Source organism: Merops nubicus, unplaced genomic scaffold, assembly GCF_000691845.1.
Source record: "Merops nubicus isolate BGI_N331 unplaced genomic scaffold, ASM69184v1 scaffold4012, whole genome shotgun sequence".
Lineage (NCBI taxonomy): Eukaryota > Metazoa > Chordata > Aves > Coraciiformes > Meropidae > Merops > Merops nubicus.
Window position 1 is genome coordinate 705 of NW_008595446.1, and position 26,849 is coordinate 27,553.

At 44.7% G+C, this 26,849-nt stretch overlaps 1 protein-coding gene across 1 annotated transcript; it reads left to right on the plus strand.

The window, feature by feature from the left end:
- Nucleotides 1-690: 690 nt before the first annotated feature.
- CDAN1 (codanin 1) lies at nucleotides 691-26,849 on the plus strand (the record flags this gene model as incomplete). The annotated part of the gene is made up of 26 exons (XM_008936037.1): nucleotides 691-950; nucleotides 2,857-3,050; nucleotides 3,487-3,606; nucleotides 4,608-4,686; nucleotides 5,081-5,201; nucleotides 6,222-6,331; nucleotides 7,026-7,115; nucleotides 8,141-8,216; nucleotides 9,804-10,012; nucleotides 10,643-10,757; nucleotides 11,659-11,802; nucleotides 12,442-12,608; nucleotides 13,173-13,254; nucleotides 14,399-14,488; nucleotides 15,628-15,682; nucleotides 16,692-16,825; nucleotides 17,457-17,560; nucleotides 19,323-19,472; nucleotides 19,921-19,984; nucleotides 20,494-20,572; nucleotides 21,572-21,729; nucleotides 23,270-23,377; nucleotides 23,750-23,813; nucleotides 24,984-25,186; nucleotides 25,900-26,007; nucleotides 26,724-26,849. Coding segments are annotated over 26 exons (3,210 nt in total), but the record flags the coding sequence as incomplete, so codon positions are not given.

Genomic DNA, 26,849 nt, shown 5'->3' on the forward strand with positions numbered 1-26,849 from the left:
CAGCCAGCAAGGCTCTCTGCCTCTGTTGTGCTATGCCCAACTAGGAAAAAGAGTGAGGAGAGAAGTCAGGGGGTGTTTGGAATCCAACGCTACAGCAGTTTTGAGGACACCATAGCCATTGAGATGTAGCAACCAGTGTTTCCTTGAGAAGTGTAATGCTTTATGTTCCTGTATCTGCTTGCCAGTATGTCTATTACTGCATTGCAGAGCCTCTTCCTGAAGGACAAATCTAGGTAGTTTATGCAGGAAGGATGTCTTTCCCTGAGCTTAAAGTGCCTGTGGTAACTCGGGAGCCTCAACTCTTACTGATAGACAATGGCAGCTTGATTGTTTTGGTTTTTTTTTCTTTGCTGTGGTTGTGTTAGAAACTGCTGGTGAATTAGGTTCCTACTCAAATGAGGCATATCCTGTCCTCTCAAATTAGAAATGTTTGGAAGTGTTCTGTGGCACTGTGTTGTCTGTTCTGTGGCTTGAAGACTGACAGTTAATTTTGCAGCAAGTCACAGGCCCATTTTAGCAGTGTGTAGCTGTGTGACTTATTATTCAGCGACCAAAATGAAGTCATCCACCGTATGTGCAGTTTAGGAGTTCAATATCTTGACTCCATCTATGTTTTATTTTAGTTGTAGGCTCTTCCAGAAGAGTTGCATGCCTGTCTGTGGTAAGACCTGATTTTTTGTTGTTGTTTAGCTTGATTTCAGTGGGATGATGTCTCACTTTTTCAGCAGAAGCAAACCGTCGAGGCGTATCAACCCGACCCCGGTGAGTGCTGAGCGTCCCCTCTCCAAACCAAAGATGTGCTTCACCTCCACGCCTGTCAGCCAGTCTCCAGCTGCTCGGTTTTCATCTGGGGCAAGCCTCGAGGCCCTTACTGCTGTCCAGGAAGGAAACCTTATGCCTGTGATAAGCAACAGCCTTCAAGAGGAGAGGGAGATGCTGAAGAGAGAACGGTACAGTCTGAGTGGGGTGATGTTAGGCTTGTATTGAGTTTTAATTCTCTTGTCTTAAGGTGGTACCCATTATCAGGGACTAGATGTTAAGGTCCTTAAGGTCCCTTCCAACCCAAACCATTCTGTGATATGAAGGGACCAGAAGAATATCTAAATTAGATATTGGTGACCTTAAACCAATTTGCTTGAACCCGAGGCTGATTCTGGTGTCAGAATAGGATATTAGTGCAGCTAGCTCATGATTGTCATTTTAGAGGTGTGCTGACTCTGGAACAGTGACCGTGACCTCATCTTCAGATGTTTGGTCAGTCCTCATTGCTCCTGTAGGATTGCTTCTTCTTGGGCGTGCACACATGGATCTCCTGTGCAGCTTCCCTTAGACCACACAGCTGAACCAAGTGGGTTTGACCTGGTGAAGCTAGGCCGTGTTCAGAGATTGTGCCTGTGATTAAAAGCATGCTCTGGTTTGAAGAAGATGAGGTAATGATGTAAATGTGGGGAAAATATTAATGATTTTGCAAGGTAGACATCCTAGCACAAGCTTCCATTCAGAAAAAACAGCACATGAGTAGCATGAGATTCTAGTTTAAAAGCTGCTACTGCAGTTATCTATTGAAAATTTTTGTGCTGGGAGATGAGGTGAAATCTGGCTTCTAATTTTGTCTGTGCTGTTCAGTTACTGTGCGACTTCCATCCTCTAAAATTATACCAGTTAGTCTGTGTGGATTGATACTTTAGGAGAAAAAGCAAAGCACAGTAGTAGAGAAACTGTCATTTATAATTGACAGAACTGTTGCTGTGCTTTGGGCAATTTATTCTTGAGGAAACGCCTCAGGACGTGCGGGTGGAACTCTTTTCCTGCTAAGCCTTGCAGTTCAGTTCTAGGACCAGAACTGACTGAAACAGACCCAGTAGGGTCTCATGAGTTACTGGCTGTACTGGATCTGTAACAGAATAGCTCAGGCTTCAAACTTGCCTCTGTACATTTCCGTGAAGCACCTATTCCAGTTAAATAACCTTTCTAATCCTGTGTAGAGACTAATTTGTTGTTCATTGCAGCAGTTCCACTAGAAATAGGCCAATAGAAGAAGTTCCTTGCTGCAGTTAAAAACGTTTCTGTCTTCCCCACAGCCTTTAAAGTGACTTTTAAAAAAGATTAAACTTTTGAGACAATGTGGTAAGAGGAGATGGGATGTTCCATTGGGATTTTTAACAGTCCTTTGATATTGGTTTTACTGGCTTTTTTCCTGCTTCTCATGTGTCTTATGTATGCCACTCTGCTGCTGCATTTTGGATGGCTTATGTAGGTATATTTTTTTACAATATCTGTGTATTTAGCTGAGTGATCAGTGTTGATCTACTGAAGTAGTTTGTGCCTTCAGTCATTCATTTCCCAGTATGGGATTTCGTCAGTTGTTATGTTGCCTTTCCACTTAATGGTATTGGATCTTCTCAGGACATTGTCAGCTTACAAATACATCTGAAGGTATGGATGTGAACCTTACTCCCACAGATTCTGAAAAATGTCTAGGTGTCAGAAACTGTACACACAAAAACTGTTTCTTTTAGGACCTGTTCTCTAAGAGATTCCATGTCCTCAACAAATGCCAGTTTAGATGAGAAGCAATAACATAAGTTAGATAATTTGGTCAAAGTGGCACACTATTTTAGCAGAGCTGGAATGGGAATGTGATTCTTCTGTCTTTTGATCGTTAGCCCCAAGATCCTTTGTCATTAAGGGAAGGGTGAGTTAAATTGCTAAGTGCTAAAAGCAGCTTGAGACAGTGTAAATGACATGGTTGGTAATTGCAGGAATTCCTTCATGCTAGACTGCAAGAGAAAGATCTCTTGTGGCTGCTGTGTATCTTCTTCAGTCACATGTTCTCTTGCTGCTCTTGAATTTCAGATGCAAATTGCTGCACCAGGCATCCTCTCCTGCAGGGCTCTCTCTGGATCCTGGTACTCCCACGAAGCCCAGCTGTGCGCGCAGCGCTGCCCTGCCTGCTGAGAGCCACCTGGTGACCTGTGCAAATCCTGCCAGGGTTTCCTGCAAGAAACAGCTGGAGTGTCTGGCACAGCTCTATTCGTCGTGTATAGCAGGTGAAGACCCCAGAGCTGGGAGACTGACCTCTCTTTGAGCTTTGAACTTGCATGTGTGCTGTGAGGGGGAGGTAGATGAGAAGTGAGAGTTGTGGGACAGTTACAGTGTACAAACAAATGACATCTGGAAAAACAAATTAAGCCATCACAGTTATTGGAATAAATAGATACTAGGTAAAAATTTAGGGGAGGAGGTGAAGCTGAGGCAGTACTCTGAGCTGCAGCAGGCTGAGGTTGTATGGCCGTATCTGAAACCAAACTCTTCCCTAAGGCATCTTTGCTGTAATACCCATATTGATTTATGCTGTGGCTATGTGTGGGGAGGGAGTTCTTTGCTGACTGTGCCATGGAACAGGTGTCTACCTCTTTACATTTGTTTATTAAAGCAGGTCAGTACTCAATATCCACCTTTAGTATCTCATTTGCTCTCTTCCAGAAAACTTGGTACCAAATATTTTTCTGGAGCTCTTTTTTGTTCTGCAGCTTTTGACATCTAAAGGCACTTCGACAGCAGAAGATGAGGCTAATGACCTTGAACTCAGTGAAAGAACTGAAGGTAAGCAATAGCTTTAAGGGGAAGGATAGTACTTCCATGGAGTGATAACGTAGTGTAGAGTCATTGCCTTTAGCTTGGATAGTTAGTTTTAAAATCCATAAAAGTATTTTATTACCACTGGGACTCATCTGAGATGCTGACAAAAATCCTGTGTGTGTGGCAAGTGCTTCCACAACATGATAGCATGGGGTTGCTAGATTCTGTTTGAATCTAGTTTTCTGGTATTGTGTGACATTTGTTGTAGCTACTTGCTAACAGTGACATTGAGAGAAGGATGGATATGCTGGGGTCTCTCTGCATTGGTTCTTGCAGCTCAGAAGTGCTGTTGGCCTGCTCTGTGTCTCTTAAATTGCAGGTTGAGTTATGAGTGCACAGGATCCATCTATGCAGAGGTGTAATCGTTGCATTTGTTTTTTGAAAAATTCAGAGTTAAGTTTGTTGCACTTGATACCTTGATATGGATATAAAACCCAAAATAATGATTAGTTTGAATAGTTTGATTGACCTTTGTTTTGCCACTCACTGATTCTTAGGGCTGAGATTAGGAACAATCTAGCTTTATTTTTTTTTTTCAGATTAGAAATCAAATAATGACTTCAAGATGAGACATCCCTCCATCTAGATGTCCCAGTTTGATTGACCTTTGTTTTGCCAGTCACTGATTCTTAGGGCTGAGATTAGGAACAATCTAGCTTTATTTTTTTTTTTCAGATTAGAAATCTCCAGCTATGGAGCTAAAAGAGCTAAGGACTGGTTGCAGTTGGTCTGTGTTTAGTCCTGCATCTATCTATTGTTGTCCAGAATGTTGAGAAGGAATCTTTTCTTTCCCATACAGAATTAAACAATTCAATTGCCGTTAGTATAGAAAGGATAGGGATGGGAGGATTTGTCTGTTCAGGTGGCAGGGAATGGGAACTTCTGGAAATTGCATGCTGGTCTAGAAGACTATTTTTGGATGTGGCAGTTCCTGCTGTTGCCTCATGTTTCTTGTTTTCCCTTAGATGCCCCAGGGAGACAGCACTTCCGAAGCATCCACAATTGTGTTTATTTTGCTGTTCAAGTCTTGGATTATCAGTTTGAGTGAGTTGAGTATTTTTTTTTCCCCCTGCTTGTGTCTATAGATGTGTGTGAGATATTAAGCAAGTTTGTTTAGAGTTTAGAGCTTTACCACTTACAGGCATGGAGTTGTTAATTTTCCCTCAAAACATACAACTTCACCTTGGTTTAGATGTCCATGAGTTTCCCTTGCACTGGTCTGTCTACTGAAATTCAGTGTAATTATGAAAGAAAGGGCAAGTCATGAGCTGGGAGCAGTAAAAAGTGACCCTACAGATGTCAATAGGCTTTCATGCTGGATGCTGGGGCTTAGAACTCTTTACTTGGTACCCTCATGAAAAATGAGCATAAACATTTCTTTAGGTCTGATCATATGTTGTTTCTGTCTGTCTGGGTTTTATCTGTGCTGTCTTTGCAGAATTATTTCCCATTTAGAGAAGGGGCTGCTGAAGCTTTTGGCTGAAAATGAACGGATTGCATCTTTTTCTCCCACCTTGCACGAGAGGCTCAGGCAGGCTTACGAAAGCAGCACAGCCAAGGTAAAATATGGCAGACCTCAGCTGACATTGCTTCAGACCTTTGTGGTGTGGCTCTTTTATTTGTGACAGCTTTGATGTTAAATCTGATTCCTTCTACTTCGAGTACCGTGTCGTGTCATCTTTGGCAAGTGCCTGAAATCTGCTTTTTTTCATTGTCTGTGGGTGAGTGAATTGCTGTGTCCAGTGATGTTATCTGCAAATTGCTGCTGGCTGGCTTCATGTGCTCCAGGTCCTGACCTCAGCCAGCAGCTTCAACAGAGTTAAGTTTTTCTTTGGAGATCCTCTTCTGATAAGCACTGATCCCACAAGAATGGTTGGTTAGATGCCATATCAGGATGTAGTTTGGGAGAAGTGGATGTTTCATAGCTGCAGACTCTTATTAGGCCAATTCAGAGGAGACAGTGCAGCTGCTGAAAGCTGGTTTCCTGATGTCTTCAGCTGGGTTAGGGGAGTAAAGCTGCATGGTTGGAATGCCTGCCTTAATGGGTTTTGTATCTTGTTTCATTTCTCTTTTAAAAATGGAAATCACTCTTGGCAAAGAAAGTGCTGTGTACTTTCTGAGACTAGGACATGTCTATAGCTGAGATTTTTAGTCAAAGCTGTAAATAAAGGTCTACTATTACTTGAAGACATAGCTTTTCAAATAGGAGGAGGAGGAATAATGACACAGGAACTGTCAGCCACTATCCTGCATTCTTTGGAGCCCTGTATTGAAGGTACACTTTGTCTCTTCACAGATCATTCTTTCCACACTGTGTCAATACTGGTTGCAGTCTGTTCTGCAGAGGTTTCTTAGAGAGGCAAGATGCTTCCACTGATAATTTTAAGTGTTCCTGTCTCTATAGTGTAGTGTAGGCTGTAAAGCTGTTGGTGGTTACTAGCAATTAGCACCTAGGAAATGGGTAGTGTCTGAAGAGACAGTACCAGTGGAACTTGCTTTCCTAATCATGTCTTCTCACTCGGATTGTTGGATAAACTGGAGACTCAAGTTAGTCATGGCTGCTTTTATATTTCTAACAGGTGTCTCCCCTGCTGCCATGCTCTGTGCAGTCTGTTTCCTTCCAGCCAGAAACTGACAATCGCTCCAACTTTCCCAGTGACAGAGCATTTCACATATTTAAGAAGCAAAGGTAAGTTTCTTTTACTGTTGCTGTATGGCTCACAGGGTATAATCTTTCCATGACTGTGAAAAAAAGATGTTAAGAATGCTACATGCTGTAGAAAAAGATGAGATTTTCACTCTAATTTAAATACAATTTTTTTAAAAAAAGTCTGTCCGTGTTAACTGCAGGACCTAAATGCTTAATGTCTTTAGAGAAGAACAGCTTAATCCTTCAGGAGTTATTGAGACTTCTGGTAAATGCCAGCTCAGTGTGTCACTTGACTGGATTGTTTGTGTCCAAAGCTGGTGTGCTTCTGTTCTTCCTGCCACCTCCCTCCATGCCTGCAGCAACAACCTGAGGGGAGAATGGCAAGTTGTCTTGGTTGTGTTTTTTAATTCTTGTAGGTATTATTTCATGTGGCTTATTCTTTCCTGCCTCTCAGTCTTCAGTATGTTTGGTAATGGGTGTTCTGGTCATTCCATCAGAGCTTGGGCATAACAAGCTTAAGCACTTGCTGTCAAAGACGTGGAAAATGGAAAGCTGCAGAAGCACCACCAGCATTAATGAGTTTTGCAAAGATATCTGAATGCTTAGAGGCTCGAGTTGTTTAATCAAGAGGTAGATTCTTGCAGGGGTATTTAGGAGCAATTGAATATTCAGTTGTTGTTCCTTCAGATTTTGAACAGTAGGAATTCATCCTCTTCAATGTCTTGATTTGCAGGGATATATTTTATGAGCTGCTGCGTGAGTGGGAGGACAACCGTGAAAAAACCGGCTGGGACTTCGAAAGGGTGCTGGGCAACAAGATCAGGTAGGAGTGTTCCACAGCTCCAGTGGCTCTGCAGTGGGGCTGCATTGCTGGTGCAGCGTACTAGACTGGGCATTCCATGTCCTCCTAATGGGCTTCCACAGCAGGCTGTGGGGAGCTGTGCTTCCTGAAAGACTCTTCATGAAAACTTGCTTCTGTATTTAGAAGTATCAACTGTTAGCTTAAACATTAATGAGCCGTAAGTGGCAAGGGCTGAATAGGATGTCTTGGTGTAGCTCTTGCCCTGTTCATAATCACAGGAAGAGACTCTCACAACCAGTATGTGGTTGTTGTGTACACTAGTGTGTGCACTTCATGTTTCCAGTGCCCCACTCGTCTTAAGCAGGGAGAAATTTGCTTTATGTTCAGAAGCTCTTCTAATTATTTCAAGGGCTTCTAGTGTATTGGCTCTGAAAACAAGGCAACTGTGGCTCTTTCTATGGGAAGTGAACCATTTTATTAATGTGTTGCTTTATCAGATTAGACTATATATAAAGAAACTTATGCTTTTGAAAGCAGTGCCCTGTGGGTTTCTCTGTTAGTCATAACCACCAGCCTTCTCAAGTTACAGTTATGAAGGTGACTTTTCACCACAGGAGCAAAACAAAGCTGAGATTTAAATGGAAAAACTTTCCTCCTCTTCAGGCATCAGAAGTACTGTTGCTGTTTTCTTGCTTGCACACGTGTGAACTCTCGACTCACTGCGCCGCACAGGGAAGAGTGGGAGCTGAATAAGTTAATTTTTTCCCTAAATAGCAGCATTATTGCAGGAAAAGAAGAGAGTCAAATTTTCATCTCTAAAGCTGCGTTTGCTCTGCAGGTGCTCAGGGAGAATTTTTGTTTCCAAGGTCAGCAGATGGGGCTCAGTGCTTGGGAGACCTAGTTATAAGGATGTTGCTTTTTCAGTGGCCTTTGGAGATTGCTTTCTTAAAAGCAGTTATTTTGTGCTTTTGAGGTTAGAACAAGTTTTTTTTTTTTTTTTGTGCCACAGAGATCCAGTCAACATTTTGTGATGTTTTCCCTCACAGGGCCATGATGGCTCACCTGTCTGCAACCTGCAACCACAGCCATTTTGCCAGGCTCTTTCAAAAACAGCTTATCCAGGTAAATTGTTTTTGCTTTTTTTTTTTTTTTTTAATGAAGATATACATCAAAGCTGATTTGGTCCTTCCTTGGCCTGAGAAAACAAATTGTGTCTTGCAAGTGTCCTTGAGATTTTCCTGTTGAAACTTTTTTGGAGAGCCAAGTTTTCAGGATGGGAATTTCTTTCCTTTACCAGAAATAAGTCAGTGATAAATTACTGATAAACTCAGTGTAAATCAAAGCTAAGGCACACTGAGCACATCATAAGCTGTAAGAATTTATTCTTCATGGTTATTTACTTTGACCTTCTAATTTTAGAACAAGTATAATTTTAAAAAATGTTAAGGATCTATTTTGCCATGTATCAAATGCAGAGATTCCTAGTTATGTTCAGTAGCAACAGGAGTGCAGAGAGTCTGGTTCTTCTGTGTTAACACTGCAGCAGCCCCTTTTGATACAGTACTGCTCTTGTAGCTTACAGGGGGGCTTTGGCCAGTTTCAAGCATCATCTGACTTCACTGTAGCTGAAGGAATGAAGGAAGAAAAGATGCTTCTGATTGGAGTATAGATATTCACTATATTCTCTATAAATGGCTGGCTTAGTGGTGGGCTCCTTTTGGAACAGAACAGACACAAGCCCCTGCCTTGAGTTGTAGCCCACAGACATTGCCAGGAAGCAGTAAGCTGTTGGAATGTTGAAGTCTCCTCTGGTGTCCAGTCTGAAATTGCATCAGTGTCCTGGCTGATGTGTGTGCCCAGGGAGACTGTGGGAACAAGAAGAGATGGACTTTGTTGTGCCCACAGCATTTCCAGAGTCCTCTCTACCCATGGCTTCTGAGTGAGGACTGCAGGGTTTCATGAGGGTAACCAGCACTTAAACTAATAACTAGGAGCCTTCAATCAATCCCATGTGTCTGACTAGGAAGTGATTTGTGGAATCTCATATGTACTATGAAACTCATGCAGAAAAGAACCTAGACTGAGGATTTGTGTCAAGGTGTGATAATTTAAAGGTTGGGAGTTGTAGCAAGATGCTCTTCTGGGAGGAGAGGAGGCTTGGTTTGGAGTAAATGTAACCTAGTAGTTGTTTGCTTCCTATACATGATTAATGTTGCTTTTTAGTATGATCTCTGATTGAATCTATCCTGATGTAGCTGCAGGAGTCTGCAGTCATCTTTTCATTTTACTCATCATTGCTGTCTGTGTGTTGTGGGGAGGAGGTGGGGGATATTAAAAGCTGGTCTAGGAATGCATAGTGTAGATCCTTAGAGGCTGGGCTTAAGTGTCCTACTGAGTTTTTCATGAAGACCACACAAGTGGTTAGTGTTCTCTCCACACATCCACATATAGCCTGCTAGATGTGCCTTAAACGTGAGTCAGATGTGTAGGATTGGAATTCCACCTCTGAAGATCCCTAGGCTGTTTATGGCCAAGGTGGGTAGCGTGGTTTGGCACCAGGAAAAGAGATCTTTTGTCAGGGGGGTGCCTGAAAAGGCCGTGCTTGGTTTACTCTGGAAACAAAGTCTTGTGAGAAAAGGGGAAAGAGATGAAGTGTAATGATGCCTTAGTACAGATTTTCCATCTCACTACTCTTTCTGTCTCCTGAAGATGTGTAAAGGTCCTCTTGGTGGTGGCTCAAGCTGGGGAGATGCTCCAGACCAGGATGTCCTTAATATGCTGGGTTCTGATAATCTGAGCCGTCTGAAGAGGCTGCAGGAAAGATTTGTTGTTCCTCAGAGCATCAGAGGACCTTGTCCACCCCCTTCGTTCCCAGGGTGCCAGCAGTTCTTCAGGGACTTCATCCTCAGTGCAGGAAGGTTAGCTGCCCCTGCCTGCCGTGTCCTGCACCGAGGGGTGGGTGAGGGGACCACCAGCACGTTGCTCTTGCAGTGGGGAGTGTCTGGAGAGCTTGGGGCATGGGGTGGCCTAGGGAGAGCAGATCAGAAATGCTTCTGAGCTGCATCATACCACACGGAGTGTTCTTGGCCAGCACACATGGTGAACATGGTAGTAAGCAGGTTCTGTCTGAAGCACAGAATTTGTTTGTCAAGAGTTTCTTGTGTGGTGGTGCACGAAGCTGAGGAGTCGCAGGATGAAGCCAGGTTCATGGTTTTGTTTAATGAGTTTTTCACAATCCACAGCATGTAGGAATTGTGAGCTATGGGAGATTTGAATCTTAAATTCAGTTATTTTACAGCTTCAGCAGATCTGTATTACTGTCCTTATGCTGGGACTTGTTAAATGGCATCTCTTTAAAAAAGTGTGTGGAGAGGAAAGGGGTCAGCCAGTACTAGTCTTGTCCCTTGCTTTCTTGCCTGCCTGTTATGTTGGATGTCTGCTGGTGCTTGATACAACTCATAAGAGAAGCTTGAATTTTTGTAATGCTTTAGTTGAGGTTCTACTGCTGTTTTCAGCCCAGTCTGACTCATCATCATCTTTTGCTGAAGTTACCAGTTCAATCAGCACCTGATGGACAGTCTGTGCCTGAAGATACTCGAGCTGAACAGCCTTACTCTGGTGGAGCATGAGCACAGCGATGGGGAGGCAGATATGGATGAACAGGTAAGCTTAGGTTTCTGCCAGCACATCTGGCAGGAATTTCCCTGAGCTGTCCCAATTACTGGCTTGATTGTGAGTTGCTTGGAGCTTCCACTGCTGTACTGCAGGACAAGAGCTTCATTTGGTTTTGTCATAACTCTGCAACTTGGTTATGGATGTCTGACCCCTTGCCATTTACCTGTGCTTCAGGGTGCATCAGAGAACCATGTCAGAATGATAATGCACAACAGTTTGGGAAGTGGGAGCTGCTTTTTGGGTTGTTAGTACCCTGTGTTCAAAAAACAGGCAGATGTGGTACTTCAGGACATGGTTTAGTGGTCACAGTAGAGTTGGGTTGATGGTTGGACTCAAGCCTAGAGATCTTTTCCAACCTTTGTGATTCTATGATCCATGAAGTAACTAAGTCCAGTTGTTGCACTTGGTTGCAGTAGCTCCTTGTTACTGTTCTAAAGATTTTAGTTAGAATGAATTTGTAGTCATACCTGTTCAGATGTTTCTTCACTGATGTACACCTACAAGAGGTGTCACAGCTCATAGCTGGTTAGCAAAGTAGCAGCCAAGAGTTCATGAAGGTTTGCAGAGCAGCAATGGTAAAAAGGAGGCAACACGAGAGCAGCTCTCTGCCCTCTCATTGGCTCCAGAGTTGTTCATATGAAGATGTGATTGAGCAGCTGCTTGGTTTAGAAAGCCCTTGAGTTACTAACTTCTCCTTGTGAGGGGAGCAGTGGAGGCAGAAGTAATTTAAAATGCTTGACAAACGTGCATTTTGGAAACTTCCCTTTGCTGGAGGCGGCGATGAAGCCGTGTGCTCCTGTGAGCTGCAGGGAGTGGAAGCTCAGTGCACGCAGCTGCTGGGCCAGTGGAGGGTGGCCTGGCCCCAGCTTGCTGTGTCTTTCCCCCTGAGGACGAGAAGAAGCGTTTTGCCGTGGCCCTGCTGAGCCTGCGGCTCCTGGCCAGGTTCCTGGGCTTCCTGGTGTTCCTGCCCTACCGCTCCGCCGAGCAGCCAACCGGAGACTTGCAGGACTCTGCAGTAGCCTTGAGAAACCAAGTAAGAAACCAGACTCTTCTGAGACATCTAGTGTGGCCTTCTGCTTGGCAGGCAGGTTCTCAGATCCAGGGAGGGGGTAATGGGTGGATGGTGATGCTCTTTCAAAGCGAGCCGTGGCTCCTGGGGTTACGTCATACTGCTGCACACTCTGGGGTTGGGAACAAAGAGAGAGGAGTTTGTGTAAGCTAGAAAAGAGGGAGCAGTGCCCTGATGGGGGGGGACTCAGTCTTCTGTTATTTCTGATAAAATGGGGCCGTCATACCAGAACTCTGACCTAGCTAAGAAGACTTGTATTTGTAGTGTAAAATCCATCTCCCATGTTTGTGTTTGTTTCTCACCCATCTCCTAGCAGCATGTTGTCCTGAGTGCAGGGGAGCAGGGGTTAGACCTGGACTCCACCTGTAAGGCTTATAGCCTTACTTTTGAAAGTCCCAGTGGGACCTCTCATTGCCATCACAGTGTGGGTTTTGCCTCTGCTTATGTGCCAAGAAATGTTTTCATTATCCTGCAAGTCACATCTTATCTGTACAGAAGATAAAATCCTAGAAAGAAAGGTCAAGATAAGAAATACTTAAAGTTTTTCTTTAAGTATCAAAAGGTAACTTCAAGCTGCTGCTTTAACTTCTGTTGTCCATTAAGACCCTGCCTGTCCTGGATGTGTTAAAGCTTCTGAGACAATCTATTTGGGATCAGCGTTCTATCCTCACTATTCCTTGGATTGTGGAGTACCTTTCCCTTGTGGATCATATTGCCCCCTTCCTTGATTACTACAGGAAAGTATTTTGTCTCCTGCTGCAGGTATACAGGTAAGAGCCTGGGAAAGGATATTTGTGAAGAACTTCTCTGTGAAGGTTTGTTTGCTTACTTGAGGTGTCTGGTGTCTGAGAATGCTAACCATGATTCTATTAGTTTGAGATTCTTATAAATAACCATTCCTTATCTTACATAAAGCTGCAAAGGGAGCACACCCTAAACTCAGAGATTAATATTTGGTTTAAATATATGAGTTTTCACTAAATAGAATTCTTTAAATCCCTGTTCACTCATTCTACATCTGCAGCTGTGAATTTTAAACCCTGAGTTTGAACCTTAAACCCACAAGGTCTCCCAGGCTTAAATAATGCTCTAGTTTTCTTTCCTATATGCATGGGGAAAAATATGAAGCACATTCTAAAGTTACTTAACACTGGCTTTTCCAGTGTAAACTAAAACCAGCATGTTATTCAGATGCACATGTACAAAAAAGGTGGAGCTTGCTCTCCACTCTTTAGGCAGATAAGTAAGGAAGGTGTGTTTTGGGATTCTTTTTCCTTAATGAAAATGGAGCTACTGAAAACTAACTCTCTTTTCCTGCTTTTGCTGTATGGCAGGTTAATGGTCCTTTCTGAAGACAAGGAGATGAGTTTCCTGAACAAGCTGCTGATCCTTGCAGTTCTGGGTTGGCTTTTTCAGGTAGTCTTCTCTGTGCACACAGCTCTTCCCTGAAGGAAAAGCAGGGCACAGAACTCAATAGAAGATAGTATTGGAATGAGTTAAAACACTGCAAAACAGTATTTTGGTTTTTTGTTTGGTTGGGTTCCTTAGACTAGTGTAAAGAATCCTCTGTGTTCTGATGGAGAATAGTTTTCCTTTAGTGGAATTGTGAGAAGCAACATTATTTTCTAACAGGAGTTCTAATTGCTGCTGAAGCACATTCTGCATCCTTGTAAGCAAACTGACAGCTGATTGCTCTTAGAACTGGAAGCTCTGTCACACAGCTGGAGTGCTAGCTGGCAGCCCTGAATGACTAGGGGCTTTTTTTGTCTGATAAAGGGATGGGCATGTGATGAACTTACAAAATCCTTTTGCACCTCCAGTTGGAAGGGAGGTGACTGCTTAGCAGGAACCTCTGGGCTCCACAGTTTGATGGAGACAAGGAGCTACTGGAGAGAGTGCATGGGAGGGCTGTAAAGATGAGGGGACTGCATCATCTCTCTTACAAGGACAGGTTGAGAGATCTGGGTCTGTTCAGCCTGGAGAAGGTTGAGAGGAGATCTTCCCAATGTTTATAAACATCTAAAGGGTGGGTGTCAAGAGGATGGGACCAGTCTCTTTTCAGTGGTGCCCAGTGATAGGACAAGGGGCAATGGGCACAAGCTGGAACACAGAAGTTCCACCTCAACGTCAGTAAAAGCTTTTTAGTGTGAAGGTGACAGAGCACTGGAACAGGCTGCCCAGAGAGACTGTGGAGCCTCCTTCTCTGGAGGCTTTCAAAACCTGCCTGGACACCATCCTCTGCAGCCTCCCCTGGGAGAACCTGCTTTAGCAGGGGGTTAGACTGGATGATCTCCAGAGGTTCCTTCCACCCCCTGCCAGTCTGTGAACCTGTTGGGAAGGTGAGAGGTGCTGGATGGGGACTATAAGGGAGGTGGCTGATATTGCTGCAATCAGACTAGCTCTTTATTTTTCTGGAAAGGTTGTCCTTAGGGCAGAGAGAACCCTTAGTGCTAGTGGCTCTTTCCATAACAGCTTGGTGAGATTTTACTGTCCTCTTTATCAGAAGTGGTGTAAGCTACTTGCTGCTGTTTGTGTTCTAACTGCTGGGGTTTCTTTTCAGGTTCCATCAGTCCCTGAGGAGCTGTTTTTTACCACTGATGTCAGGCAGGAGGGGTTGATGAGGGATACTGTGACATCTGATCGGGCTTTGGTGAGTTAGTGCTCTAGCATGTCCTCTCACTCTGTGGATGAGAGTGGACCTAAAATTAAAATTTTATCAGCAACTTTGCTTCAATGCAGCTGCATTAGACATAAATAGGGCAATGGGTGTGATGCCTCAGGATTGTAAACTGTGTTACAGCTCTGGGGCTTTTGTCAGGCAGGAGCCATCTCACCTGCTGCAATGGCTTGCAGAATAGATGCCAAGTTTATGCTGGAGGCTCAGAAGCTGTTTTCCTGCTCACTGTGGTACAAGGTGAGCTGATGGAACTGAAGCTCTTCCAGCAATAAGTGATAGTAGCAGTGAACTCAACAGAAATAAGATGGGACTATCAGAGCAAGGTGGCTGTCTTTGGAGTCACCTGTTTTCCAGTTGCATGATAAAGGGTAACTGAACTGAAAACAGCATGAAGCAGAAAAGGAGGTGAGTTTATGGCATGTGTGATGCTTCAGGTAACTCCCAGAGGTGCAAGAGAATACATGGTGTTCCTTGCAAAACCAGCAGCATGCTTGTTGAGATACATGTGTCTGGTTCTAATTAGAAAGTTCTGCCTTGCCCTGTGTCTTCAGAGGCAGAGATAAGATGCAGAGAGCAACTGAGTTTTTTGGGTTTTTTTTGCAAGAGAATGCAACATCACTGCCCATGTGGATGAGATCTGGAGTTGCTTTCCATCCTGTGCCTCTGGCAGCACTGTGTAGTACTAGGGTAACCTTCTAGTGGGTTTGGGTGAAGATCCCTGTGGAGGTATAATGCATAGCAGATGTAACTCATTTATTCTCCTCCATGGAAGGTTTCTCTTTGGCAAGTCCCAGGTGTGGCAGCAGTCTTGGTTCCCTTCTGTGACCATCAGCTTTCAGCTGGGCTTTGACAGTGATCAGAAGCAAAGGCTGAGCTGGCTGAGCTGCACTGACTGAATGGGGAGCAGCTCACTCTGTGTTGCAGGGCTGGACTGAACACTTGGGCTGCAAAGCTCATAATCTTACTGTGGATTTGGGATCCAGTTATTTGTAGTATTTTCATGGGAAGGCAGTTCTGAAGCCTGCCTGTGACCACACACATGGAATTTCTGCCTTGCTGGAGACTGTCTTTCCTGCTATCTCCTTTAAGCATTTCCTTCCTTTTCTCACCAGGACTCTGTACCCTTGGTGGATCAGCAGTTACTTTATACCTGCTGTCCTTATCTTGGTAAGTATTTTATTTATATCTGCTATATAAATAAAATGTTTTAATATCTGTTTTTATTGATATTTTTAATTTTTATTTATATTTGTCCTTGGGTACTGTGAGTTCTCAGATCACTTTTCTTAGCCCCCCTTCTCACAACTTCAGGTCTCAGTTGTGTGTGAGTCAACCTTGCTTACAAAGCTGTACAGCAGGAGCTTGTGCAGCTGTGAACAGTGTCTGGTGAAGCTGGGGGGAGGGAGGCTACACAGAACAGCTCATCTGCAGAGCTTGAGTGTAGAGGAACAGGCCAATGAACCCTTCACAAGCTGGAGGGAAGGATTGTAAGGAGTAAGTTTACAGCTTTTCCATCCCAGGTGTAGGGAGAGCTGTTTGTGAAGCGAGGAGTGCCTTGAGCATGTTTCTGCTCCCAGGCAGATGGGAAGAATCCTTTTGTGCCCTGGTGCCTTTATTTGGTGGTTGAAAGATCTTCTTGCTGGGATCTGACTGCCATTGGTGAAATCCCTCCCTGTAGACAGTAGAGTCACAGATGGTGGGATGGTGCTCTGCTTCTTGGGACTTAGATTCTAGGAAAGCTGTGGGTTAAGCCTGCATCATGAAAGCTTATAGGGCTTGAACATGGCTTCAAACTTTTCCCCTGATATTTTCTTCTGACCCTGTTAGAATTGTGTAATTCTGCTTGCCTTGTTGTCCTTGCAGAATTTACAGTTCCTGCTTGCCATGCTAAAAAGGGATGCATGGAAATGACTGCTCCCTGATCCCTCTGAACAGGCCCTAGGTGCCAGGGAGCTTCTTGGAAGCCTTCTATCTTCAGAGCCTTGCCTGTCTTGCTGTGCCCTGACAGTTAAATGGGTGGCATGCCCCTCTGCTTCTCATGAAACTTCAGCTTTCACAGAAGCTGAGAGAGTCTGCTCTGGGAACAGGACTGATGATGGGAAGGTCTCTCTCTTGAGTTTTGGTTTGTTCCCTTGCTTTGGGGGTGGTGACAGCTTTTGCATGCTTCTCTGTACAGGTGAGCTGCGGAAACTGCTTGCCTCTTTTGTGGCTGGTAGTGGAGCAAAAAATGGTGGCTTTATGAGGAAAATCACTCCCACAGCTGCAGAGTCCTTGGCACCAAAGGCTTCTGTCACACAGAGGAAGCTGCAGGTAATGGCATTAGTCACAAGGGGAAGCAGGGCAAGAGAATTTTCTTGTGTGAGGGTGGGGTACATGGTAGTATCCTAATGGCAGGGAAAGAAAGGAGTGGGGCTAGGCAGCATGGGCACTGAAGTCCAGATAACTTCAGTAAACCTCCTTTCAGCTGGAACAACTAGCTTATTTCTCTCTCTGCCTCTTCATGACATTAAATGTTGGTATGCTTCTCCTACTCTGTTTTGGCTGGACTGTAGCCGTGCTTTCCACCAAAAAAGTGAACTGTGTAGGAGCCTACAGGATCTCCAGCCTGTAATTAAAAGAGGATCCTTTCTTTCCAAAAACAAACCCTCTAGTGCCTCATTACTAGTAGGTGCTATCAGAACTCTTCCATTCTTCTCTTCACTGGGCATTTGCTTTTGCACCTTCATTAACCCTGATAATGAGCTTTGGGTTAAATGGTTAGGAGGAAATAGCAAATATTTTACAGGGGTGCTGAATGCTGCAGTAGCAGAAAGTTGTACTGTAGGCAAAGTGCCTGCCTTTCAGCACAGAGCCAGAGGATGGCTCCCTCCATTCCTGTGCTGGGAGGAGGAGGATCTGGGTGAAGTTCTCTAACCAACTGTAGCACTCTTCTCTTGAACAGGCAGAGTTGGAACAGGCCTTCTTCCACAACCAGCCTCCATCCCTACGGAGAACGGTTGAATTTGTGGCAGAAAGGGTGGGATCCAACTGTGTTAAGCACATCAAGTAAGTGCTGATGATCTGTTCTGTGACTTAAGAAGTAACTTTAATGAGGCAAAGTGTTGATCCTTTAAAATTATATGTATGGGGGAAAGAAAGCTTCCCTCAGAACGTGCTGTATAACAGAACACTAAGGCTGTGACAGCAGGGTCCAGCAACACTTGTGGCCATCATAGAGAGGAATTTGTGAAAGGATCCAGAGAGGAGGGTTATATGACTGAGGTGCTTGGAATGTGAATGTAGTGCAGTGTTTTGAGCCTTTATATTTCTTTCAGAACGTTCTTGCTAATGATAGGAATATCTCAGGTCAGAAGGGACCTCTGGAGTTTGTATGATCCAAATTCCTGCTCAGAGCAGGGCCAGCTTTCAAGTTAGATCAGGTTGCTTGGCACCTTCACCAGTTAAGTTGTGAAAGTCTCTAGGGATGGGGATTCAGCAGCCTCTTAGTACCGTGTTTCAATGGTTAATTTTCCCATGCTTAGTGAAAAATGTTTCCTTGTATCCTATCAGAATTTTCCTTGTTCCAGCTTGTGCATGTTGCCTGTTAACCTCTAGCTGCACAATTCTTGGAAGAATCTTTGTGTCTTCTCTATAACCCTTCCTTCTCCCTTTGCATGCTCCTCTTCTCCAGTACTCTTTTGTGCTGGGGTCTCAAAGCTGGACACCGTGCTCCAGGTGCAGCCTCACACTGGTGAGGGGAGCAGTAACTTCCCTGGACTTCCTGGCTGTGCTGTTGCTGCTCTTGGCCCAGTGTAAGGTTGGCCTTCTTTGGACACAGCTAATGTGTCTAGCTTCTCTACTGGGAACCCCAGATCCTGTTCTGCAGAGCTGCTCCCTAGCCAGTAGACCTCAGCCCGTACAGGTTGCCCAGTCACCACCTCATTGTCAGCCCATTTCTCCACCTTGTCACAGTCCTCCTGAATGGCAGCAGTGCCCTCCAGCATGTCACTCATGAGCTTGCTGAGTTTGCACTGTCCTGTTGTCCAGCTTGTTGAGGACAATAATTGGTATCAGCCCACAAGGAATGCTGGTTGTAGTGGGTTGCTGTTGACATCTTGGAACATCTGACCACCCTCCATTGAGGGTATAAGAGAACACACCTGTAACCATATATGTTGCTACTAAAACCTAAAGGCTTTTGTGTCTTGAGTCTTGGTCCTATGTTGATATTTTCATCACTTCTTTCATCTTTACAAAAAGAGCAAAGAAGTGGTACAGTGCTAAGCACAGTGTGATTCTTTTTTAGCAAAGTGGTTTCACAGAATCGAGGGTATTGCTGCCAGAGAAGACACCTGTAACCATATATGTTGCTGCTAAAACCTAAAGGCTTTTGTGTCTTGAGTCTTGGTCCTATTTTGATATTTTCATCACTTCTTTCCTCTTTACAAAAAGAGCAAAGAAGTGGTACAGTGCTAAGCACAGTGTGATTAATTCTTTTTTAGCAAAGTGGTTTCACAGAATCAGAGACTGGTAGGGGTTGGAAGGGACCTCTGGAGATCATCTAGTCCAATCCCCCTGCCAAAGCAAGTTCACCTAGAACAGGTTGCAGAGGATGGTGTCCAGGTAGGTTCTGAAAGTCTCCAGAGGAGGAGACTCCACAACCTCTCTGGGCAGCCTGTTGCAGGGCTCTGTCACCTTCACAGCAAAGTCTCTCCTTAGGCACTTGAAACAGGTATCCCCCTAAATTGAGGAGACAGCTGCTTACAGTATGTCTGCACTGCTTCTTGTGTTGATTTCAGGCTGTTTGATTGCTTTTTTTTTTTTGCAGGGCAACCCTGGTAGCAGAGTTGGTTCAAAGGGCTGAAGTCATGTTGCAGGACAAAGTGAAGGAGGAGGATGCTAATCATGACAAGCTGCTTGAAGAGGTGTGCACTCATCTCTATGAGGAAGGGGCCCAGGCACTCATCAAAGGCAGAGAGTAAGGAGGAAAAGTTATTGAAACTTGTGCCTTCCCTTCTCTTCTTACTGTGGAATCTGTCAGCCTAATTCTGCTTAGCCTGTCATGCTCAGGTCCTGGTCGTTGTTAATGACCTCTGCTCTTCTTAGGGTGACAGTCTGCTGCACCTCCAGCCAGTTACTGCTGGGTCTGTAGGGTGGAATAAAGGTGCTGAGTGTCCCTCTGCACCCAGCTCCACACAGACATCCACTGCAGCTGTTGTATTCCCCCTCTTGGGGAAATGGCACATTGCAGCTTGGTGCCTTGTAATTGCTCCTCCCTCCTCTGGTTCTTTTGGTCTGATGCCACTGCAGTCTCACAGCTGGTTTGGACTGTGAGAGTGGGTGAAAGTTGCTGTGGTAATGATCCCCTGAGTGTTGTCCAAGAACTTTGGCTAATCATGTGACACATTTTCTTTATTGTCTTACAGATTTTGCAAAAAGAAAGGTCCTGAGGCAGTGAGGGTGTTATTGCCAGAAGAAACATCTGCAGCAGTATGTATTTTCACTAAAACTTACTCAAGGCCTTGACTTCAAGCCTGGACCATTACCATTTTCCCATTGCTGCTTTGCTTATCCCTTAATAGCTTAGGAAATTGGAATCTGTCAATGCCCTCATTTGACTAATGGCAAAGGAGAGTCACCTCTGCCAGGCTGCCTGGGGTGTTCTGGCTGAAGTGAGAACTGCAGTCAATAGCTAACTGTGGAGACTAGGATGGTGTATAAACTGCATTCATCCATCTTGCAAGGATGATGCTTCTGTTCTTCCATCAACCTCCCCAAGAGCTGATGGGGTTTGTGTGGGGTTGGTGGGCTTTGGGAAATCAAAATGGGGCAGTTGTATTGCTCAGAGCAGTAGTTCCCATAGAGATGGTGGTGCTCTGTTCAGATGTTGCATGCCAAAATTAAGCTTTTTCCCTCTAGGCTTCCTTCTGACTAGTGCTGTAGTCATAGTGCTGTGGCTGGTAGTAAACCTCCTGTCATTTGTCATCCTCTCTGTAAAGGTCTTGAGCAGTGCAGAAGACATTGCAGTGGAGCTGGCTACTGAGAAAGCCTGTGGCTGGCTTTCTGCCAACATTGCAGGTGAGTCTCCTTGCCCTGAACCAGGCCTTCTAACCTGAGCATTGCACTCTTTTCTGAGATCAAGGGGTAGAGTTTATTCCAGTGTTACAAAGTACTTGGTCCTGCTCATTTTTCATTTAATGGGAAGCATGCACTTGCTATGTCCCTCCTTGTTTAGGAATAAGAGGAATAATTTCTAGCTCCAAGAACCTTATCCAAGATTTTAGGATTTTTCAGGCTTGGCCCATGCAAGTGATTTTTTTTAGTTTGGGAGGCTTGTAAGATGCTGAGAATGAATCCTGCAGAAAGATGCTTCTGGAAGTGTCACCTAGCCTGAAGTTGTAGCACTTCCAACATGATACAGACAGCTGCTGTCAAGCACCCTTCTGGTCCCCATGTGCAGAATGCTTCTGTAGTCTTCTGTGGAACACCCACCTCTTGGACTGGGTGTGTTCTCAGCAGGCTGAAGGCAGCTATAATCCTTTTACTCTGTAATTGTGCTCTGGCAACTCTTTAGAATCTCTGAAAACCCATTGTTCCAGGAGGCTGTGCCAAGAATCTGAGGAGGAATACCCAGCACTGTTTGCAGCAGCAGGAGTTCAGTGGTTTGGAGGCTGCTCAAAACTTATTTGGGTAGAAAACATATGGCTTTCATGGGCACAGTGGTTGAACTGGGGTGATCATGCTGAGTCAGCTTTCTTCCTGAAAGAAGAAACTGGCATTGCCTCCTGGCTTAGCTACTGTGTTCATTAAACCTGCTGAAATGTTTTGATTGGAAAATGAGATGTGTGGTCGTGGGTGGCTGCCTTTAGAGCTCTGGGTTAACACACTCTTCACCTCTGCTTCTGCCCATTAACTCCATTAGCTTGGAGTGAGAGGGGTTTGAAGGTGTGAACTGGCCTTTCCTCCTTGGCCATGGCCCTCAGAACGAGAGACTAGTGAGGGTGGTGTCTGGAAGCAGCTGTCTGCCTCACTGGAGAGAAGCTGAGGTAGACAGGATTTGTTCCCTGTTCTTTCCAGCACTCATCAAAAGAGAAGTGAAGGCAACGTTCAACAGAATGCTGAAGGTCCCAGGGGTGGCTGTGCCTGGTGAGGATGCCCTGGAGCTGAGAAGGGACTGCCCCCCAGGCTGCCAGCACCGCGCCCCGTTTCCCTCCCAGCTCATCAACGAGATGAAGGTACAGAGGGTTTGCTTCATGGCTCCCCCTGACTCCCTTCTGGTTTTTCACATTGGTGGGGTTTTTCTGTTTGGGGAGGGACTGTTTGCAAGGGCTTGTAGTGATGGGACAAGGGGTAGTGGGTTCAAATGGGAAGAGAGCAGATTTAGATTAGAAATGAGGAGGAAGTTCTTCCCTGTGAGGGTGGTGAGACACTAGAGCAGGTTGCCCAGGGAAGTTGTAGATGCTCCATCACTGGAGGTGTTCAAGACCAGGTTGGATGGGGCCTTGCACAACCTGGTCTCCTGGGATGTGTCCCTGGCCATGGCAGGGGTTTGGAACTAGATGATCTTTAAGGTCCCTTCCAACCTAAACCATTCTGTGATTCTCTTTTTGTGGAGAGTCTCCTGGTCTCTGTTTAGAGGCAGTGCTTCCTGCTGGTCCTTTCAGTGCTGTAGAACTTTCCTGGGAGACAGTCCAGTCTTACACACTGGGAATTCTACACTGAATTAAGTGTCAGATGAATCTGTACCAATCTGCTGAAAAATTTTTGCCAGTCTGCATCTGTACCTTCATTTAGCTACAGCTAGGGAGGATCAGAATGTCTTGAAGTGGTGGTATGGACTTAATTTCAGCCTTAGATCCAAGCAGTTTTCTATTGAAGCTCATTCAAATTACATTTTGGTCTTTTCTCCCAGGCTTTTAAAAGGTTACTGCCCTTGTAAAAATCATGCAGTTGTATCATATGAGTAACCCACAAGGAGAAGAGGAATTCTGAAAATCTCACATTTTTACCATTGTGTATTCTGACTGTTTTTTTGCTGCTGCTTCTCTATTTGAGTGACAATACTGGATCTCACTGTTACAGCACTCCCACTAGTTGTGTAAGAACAGGTACACACCTTTTAATGCCCTCTTGCTTGAGCTAAAATAAAAAGAGGAGGGTAAGGTACGTGAGGAAACCAGGGGCTTTTTCTGTAAACTGTTGCTTTTTGAAGACATTTTTCTATGGTACCTTGAGATACAGCTTTTAATTTTAATTTATTTTATTTCTACATTTTTATTTCCATCCTGGTAAACTGCTGGTGATGCGAAGTGCTACCACATACAAAACTGGCTAAACCACTTTTCCTACCATAACCCTGTTAGTGCTCTTCATACTCAGCTTTATGTTGACACTGAAGCTACTTTTGAGAGAATCAGAGGACTCTGGATTTCTATAGGACTTCTACCCTCAATTTATTATTACTGTGCTATCAAATCTGTCTAGAGCTGTCACAGCTACTTTTGAGAAGGATGAACTTCCTTCCAGTGAAAGCCCTCACTAACTGACTTCATAACATTAGTGGGAACTATGGTAGAAAATCAGAGCTAGGTGGGGTTGTGAAAAATTTAGCTCTTACCTGTCTTATGAAACGAGGATGATACTGGCTTAGATTTATTTTTTTCTTTAATGAGCACCTTAGGACTATTTATGAACTTCACTGTCACAGGCTGAAAGATCTGTTTGTGGAAGTGCAGGATGCTAATGGCTGAATTACTGCTGTCTGTCTTCATCAAGGATGTGCTCTGTGTTGCTGTGGGCCCACGGGATGAGGGGGAAGTGATTGACCACGCCTGGCTGGAGTGCTTGCTAGGAAGACTGAGTCAGACCCTTCGATGCAGAAAGGTAGGAGTAGTGAAAAACCAAACAAAAAAAGCCCTTGAACCACTTTGTGCTTTCTTCATACCTCTGAACTTGTTAGTTGGCCTTTTCTCACAGTCAGTTTCAGTCGAATGCTTTTTGTCTGAGCAAAAATGTGACAAAGTTGCACTGGGTCTTTTTTTTTGTTTACATTGAGAGCTGCATGTTACTTAAAATCAGCCTTTGTGTATCCCCTTTTCCTGTACCATCAGTTCTTGTCTTTCTGTCTTTAATGTTCTCCTGATGACAGCTCTGTGCTTCTTGCTGCAAATTGCCTTTCTCTGGTGTCTTTATCCCTGTTCTGTCTACCCTGCAGTATGAGGACAGAGATACAACATTTCTTTCTGTGTCTTCCAGTTCATGTGTCCCACATCAGAACAGCAGCTGGCAAAGTGCACAGTGGAGTTGGCTTCTTTGCTGGGTAAGTCAGCCATGATAAGCTATTTAAGGCTGAAATCTGTTATTACAGTGCTCCTAAATCCTTGGGGTCAGAGACTTGGGTATTTAGAGCTCGTGGGTGTTCAATTGTCTTTGGTGTCATTGAGTCTGCAGCTTTTTATCTGTCTGTTTGGGTGGTTGCTCTTATTCCCTTCCACCTTCTGCAGAACAGCGTTGCACTGTGACTAACCATCCCTCAGGTCTGGTGTTCTCAGTCCCATCTCCACTGGTCTTTATTGATCGATACCTTTCTTTCCATATGTGATATATTTTCCAGTATTTCTGCCTCAGATAAGTTACAGCTGAGGTTTGAGGTTTTTTTTTTTCCCCCTAAGAACATATTCCCTTAAATTATGTTTTTGTGGCTCTTTTTGGACAGAATGAAAGTAACTTTTTTCCTGTGTATTATGACTTCTGTGAGTATTTCCAGTTTCTTGCTCTGATGTGTTAAATACAGTGTTTTTCTCAGCAGGATCTGGTAATCTGGATGCAGGTATTTTTCTCCCTGGACAGCCTTCTGATTTCCTGGGTTTAGACCTTCTTTGGAAGTTTTAAACATGGTTCATTCTTTCAGAAAGCAGTTCACATCTGAATATTGTGAAATCTCATTCTGGGGGGCAGCAGTTGAAATGTGCCCCTTCCATTAGCCTGGACCAAGGAAGATCTGATATCTTCCCTCTGAGTGTGTTTAGCTGCAGCTGAACACTGTTCAGCTTTTCTTTCACTTGTATGGAGTCATGCAACTCTGCCTAGAGTCAAAACTGTGACCCACTATTTAATCTGTTTATAGATTTAAATGTTGTTTTCCTGTGTTACTCTCCTCTCTTTTGGTGTAACACCTAGGTCCTCTTTTATTAAACATGACTGACTTTTATTTGGACACCTTTCCAGACTTGGGGCTGTATGCCAACAATGAGTGGTGTTCTTTGTCTCAGTAGTATAAATCTCTTGTGTGTGTGGTCTCAAAGCCCATAATTCTGTATGTTTCTAAACTCCAGTCCTCTTAGGCTCACTGGTTTGCAATTACTTAGTGTTTCTTCTTCAGTGACTGTTTAGATACCAACAATGCAACATGTGTTGTTGGACCAAGGTGGTGACTATGAAAGGAAAAGAATGCAGCTACAGGAGTTCACCTTGCTTCCTTTCCTTACAGTTTCAGATCGTGTTCCGCTGAGTCTTGGGACTGAGTCCCCAGAGAAGAGCTCTGAGAGGCTGCGTGTAAAGAATAATCCCTCCTATGGCCTGCTCAAACTGCTGCTTTCTGTCTGGAGGGAGGACTTTGGGACACCTGTTCCTGTGCAGCTGATCTTCAGCAAGAAGAACATGGGTTATCTTGCAGAAGTTCAGCAGCGAGAGGTAAAGCCTGTAGCCATCTGTGGAGCTGCAGTTGCCTGCTCTGGTCTGCTGGAGCCATCTAGGAGTCCTGCCTGCCTGCAGCACTGACTGATGGCTGGGTGAAGGAGCCCTGGGCCTGCTCTGCTGGCAGCTGGTGTTGCTCCTGCAGGGACAGAGGAGAGGGCTGCACGCTGTCCCTGTGTGGTACCGGGCTGAGGGCCTGTCAGGAGGACAGGGTTTGATTGAGGAACAAGTGGCCAAATGGCCCCTTTGGCCTGGGAGGTTAGGGGGCTGGAGGCAGGTGACTGCAGTTGGTGCATTCATGTGGCTCTTGCCAGCATTCATCGCTGTGTGTGTTGCTGTTACATCCTGCAAGATCCCCAACTGTGGAGCTGAAAATCACCTTACACAGCTGCAGGCTAAAACCAGCTTGTTTCAGAGGGTGAGAGTAGAATTCTTCAAGCTGTTCTTAACATGCATGAATATTTGGTGTGTTTGGAAACTGATAATTAGAAATGTTGAGACTTTCTGGTGGCTGTAACACATGAACAGAAGGATTTTGTTCACTGCTTTCATTGCCACACCCGGAGAAACAATGTGCTTTCTCCTTTCATTCCTTTTCTCAGCATTCTGATGCAAGAAGAAAACCATGAATTGTCATAGGGGTAAAGAAACAAACACAAAATCCATTTCTTTTTGAGTTTTTAATGATTTTTTTTTTTTCTCTTCTGCAGTGGGACTTGTTCCTTTTCATGCTCCATGGCCTCGTAGAACACGAGCTGATGAGAACTAGTGAAATAGAGAGTTGTTTGCAGAGCCTCAGAGGGCTCCCTTGGCCCTCAGTAAGTAATTAGATGTGTGTGAACAGTAAGTGAAATAAAAAGTAAAGCTACATAAACAGTCCTTTTAGTTCTGCTTCAGGTAGAGGAAGCCCAGAACCTTCCCTACCTACAGTTCCTGCCTGAGACAGCAGCAGGACTGGCTTCCAGCAAGCTTGCTGCCGTTACTCGTGTTTGGCTGAAATCTGTACTTGCCTGAGTCCCAGCACTGGCCAGGCCATGGAAATGTTTCTAAGAACACTGTAAACCAGCTTGGCATGCAGCTGGCTCCCTTACCAGAGCTCACTTCTAGCCCGAGTGTGTTTGCTGTGCTCCAGCTGAGAATGGTGTCCTGGGAAGGGTCTTAACTGACCAGACTTGCATTTAAACCTCTGCTTCCTACCACCCGGATGTGAGAGGAATGCTGGAAACCTCCCAGCTCACTTGCCAAGAACAGTATTTCAGAGCTGGTGAGCACTTGCATATTGGAGATGTCCAAGCATTTAACCTGTGGCAGTGATCTTTCCTGAGAAGGGCGTGGGGATTAGAGGGGAGGCTGAAGGTGTACACCTACAGGCATTCATCTTTGCCAGCAGTGTTGTAGCTTGTCTGGGTTTCTGCACTAGAAAACCATCAACAGCTTATTTAAGCTTGTGAAAGTCTTTACTAGAAGAAAGAAGTGAGCCTCTTTGTTGGCATCTGTTAATATAAGGGTCCTCTGGCTTGTCTGTGTGTTACAGGATTTCTTAAAAGAACTGGAAATGCTCTCCAGAGTGTTTGTATCAGGTGGTCACAGAGGAGAGCCCAGGACGAACCCTTGTGAGCTGACCAGACAATCTCTAGGCACTGTGACAGCGCAGAGCTAG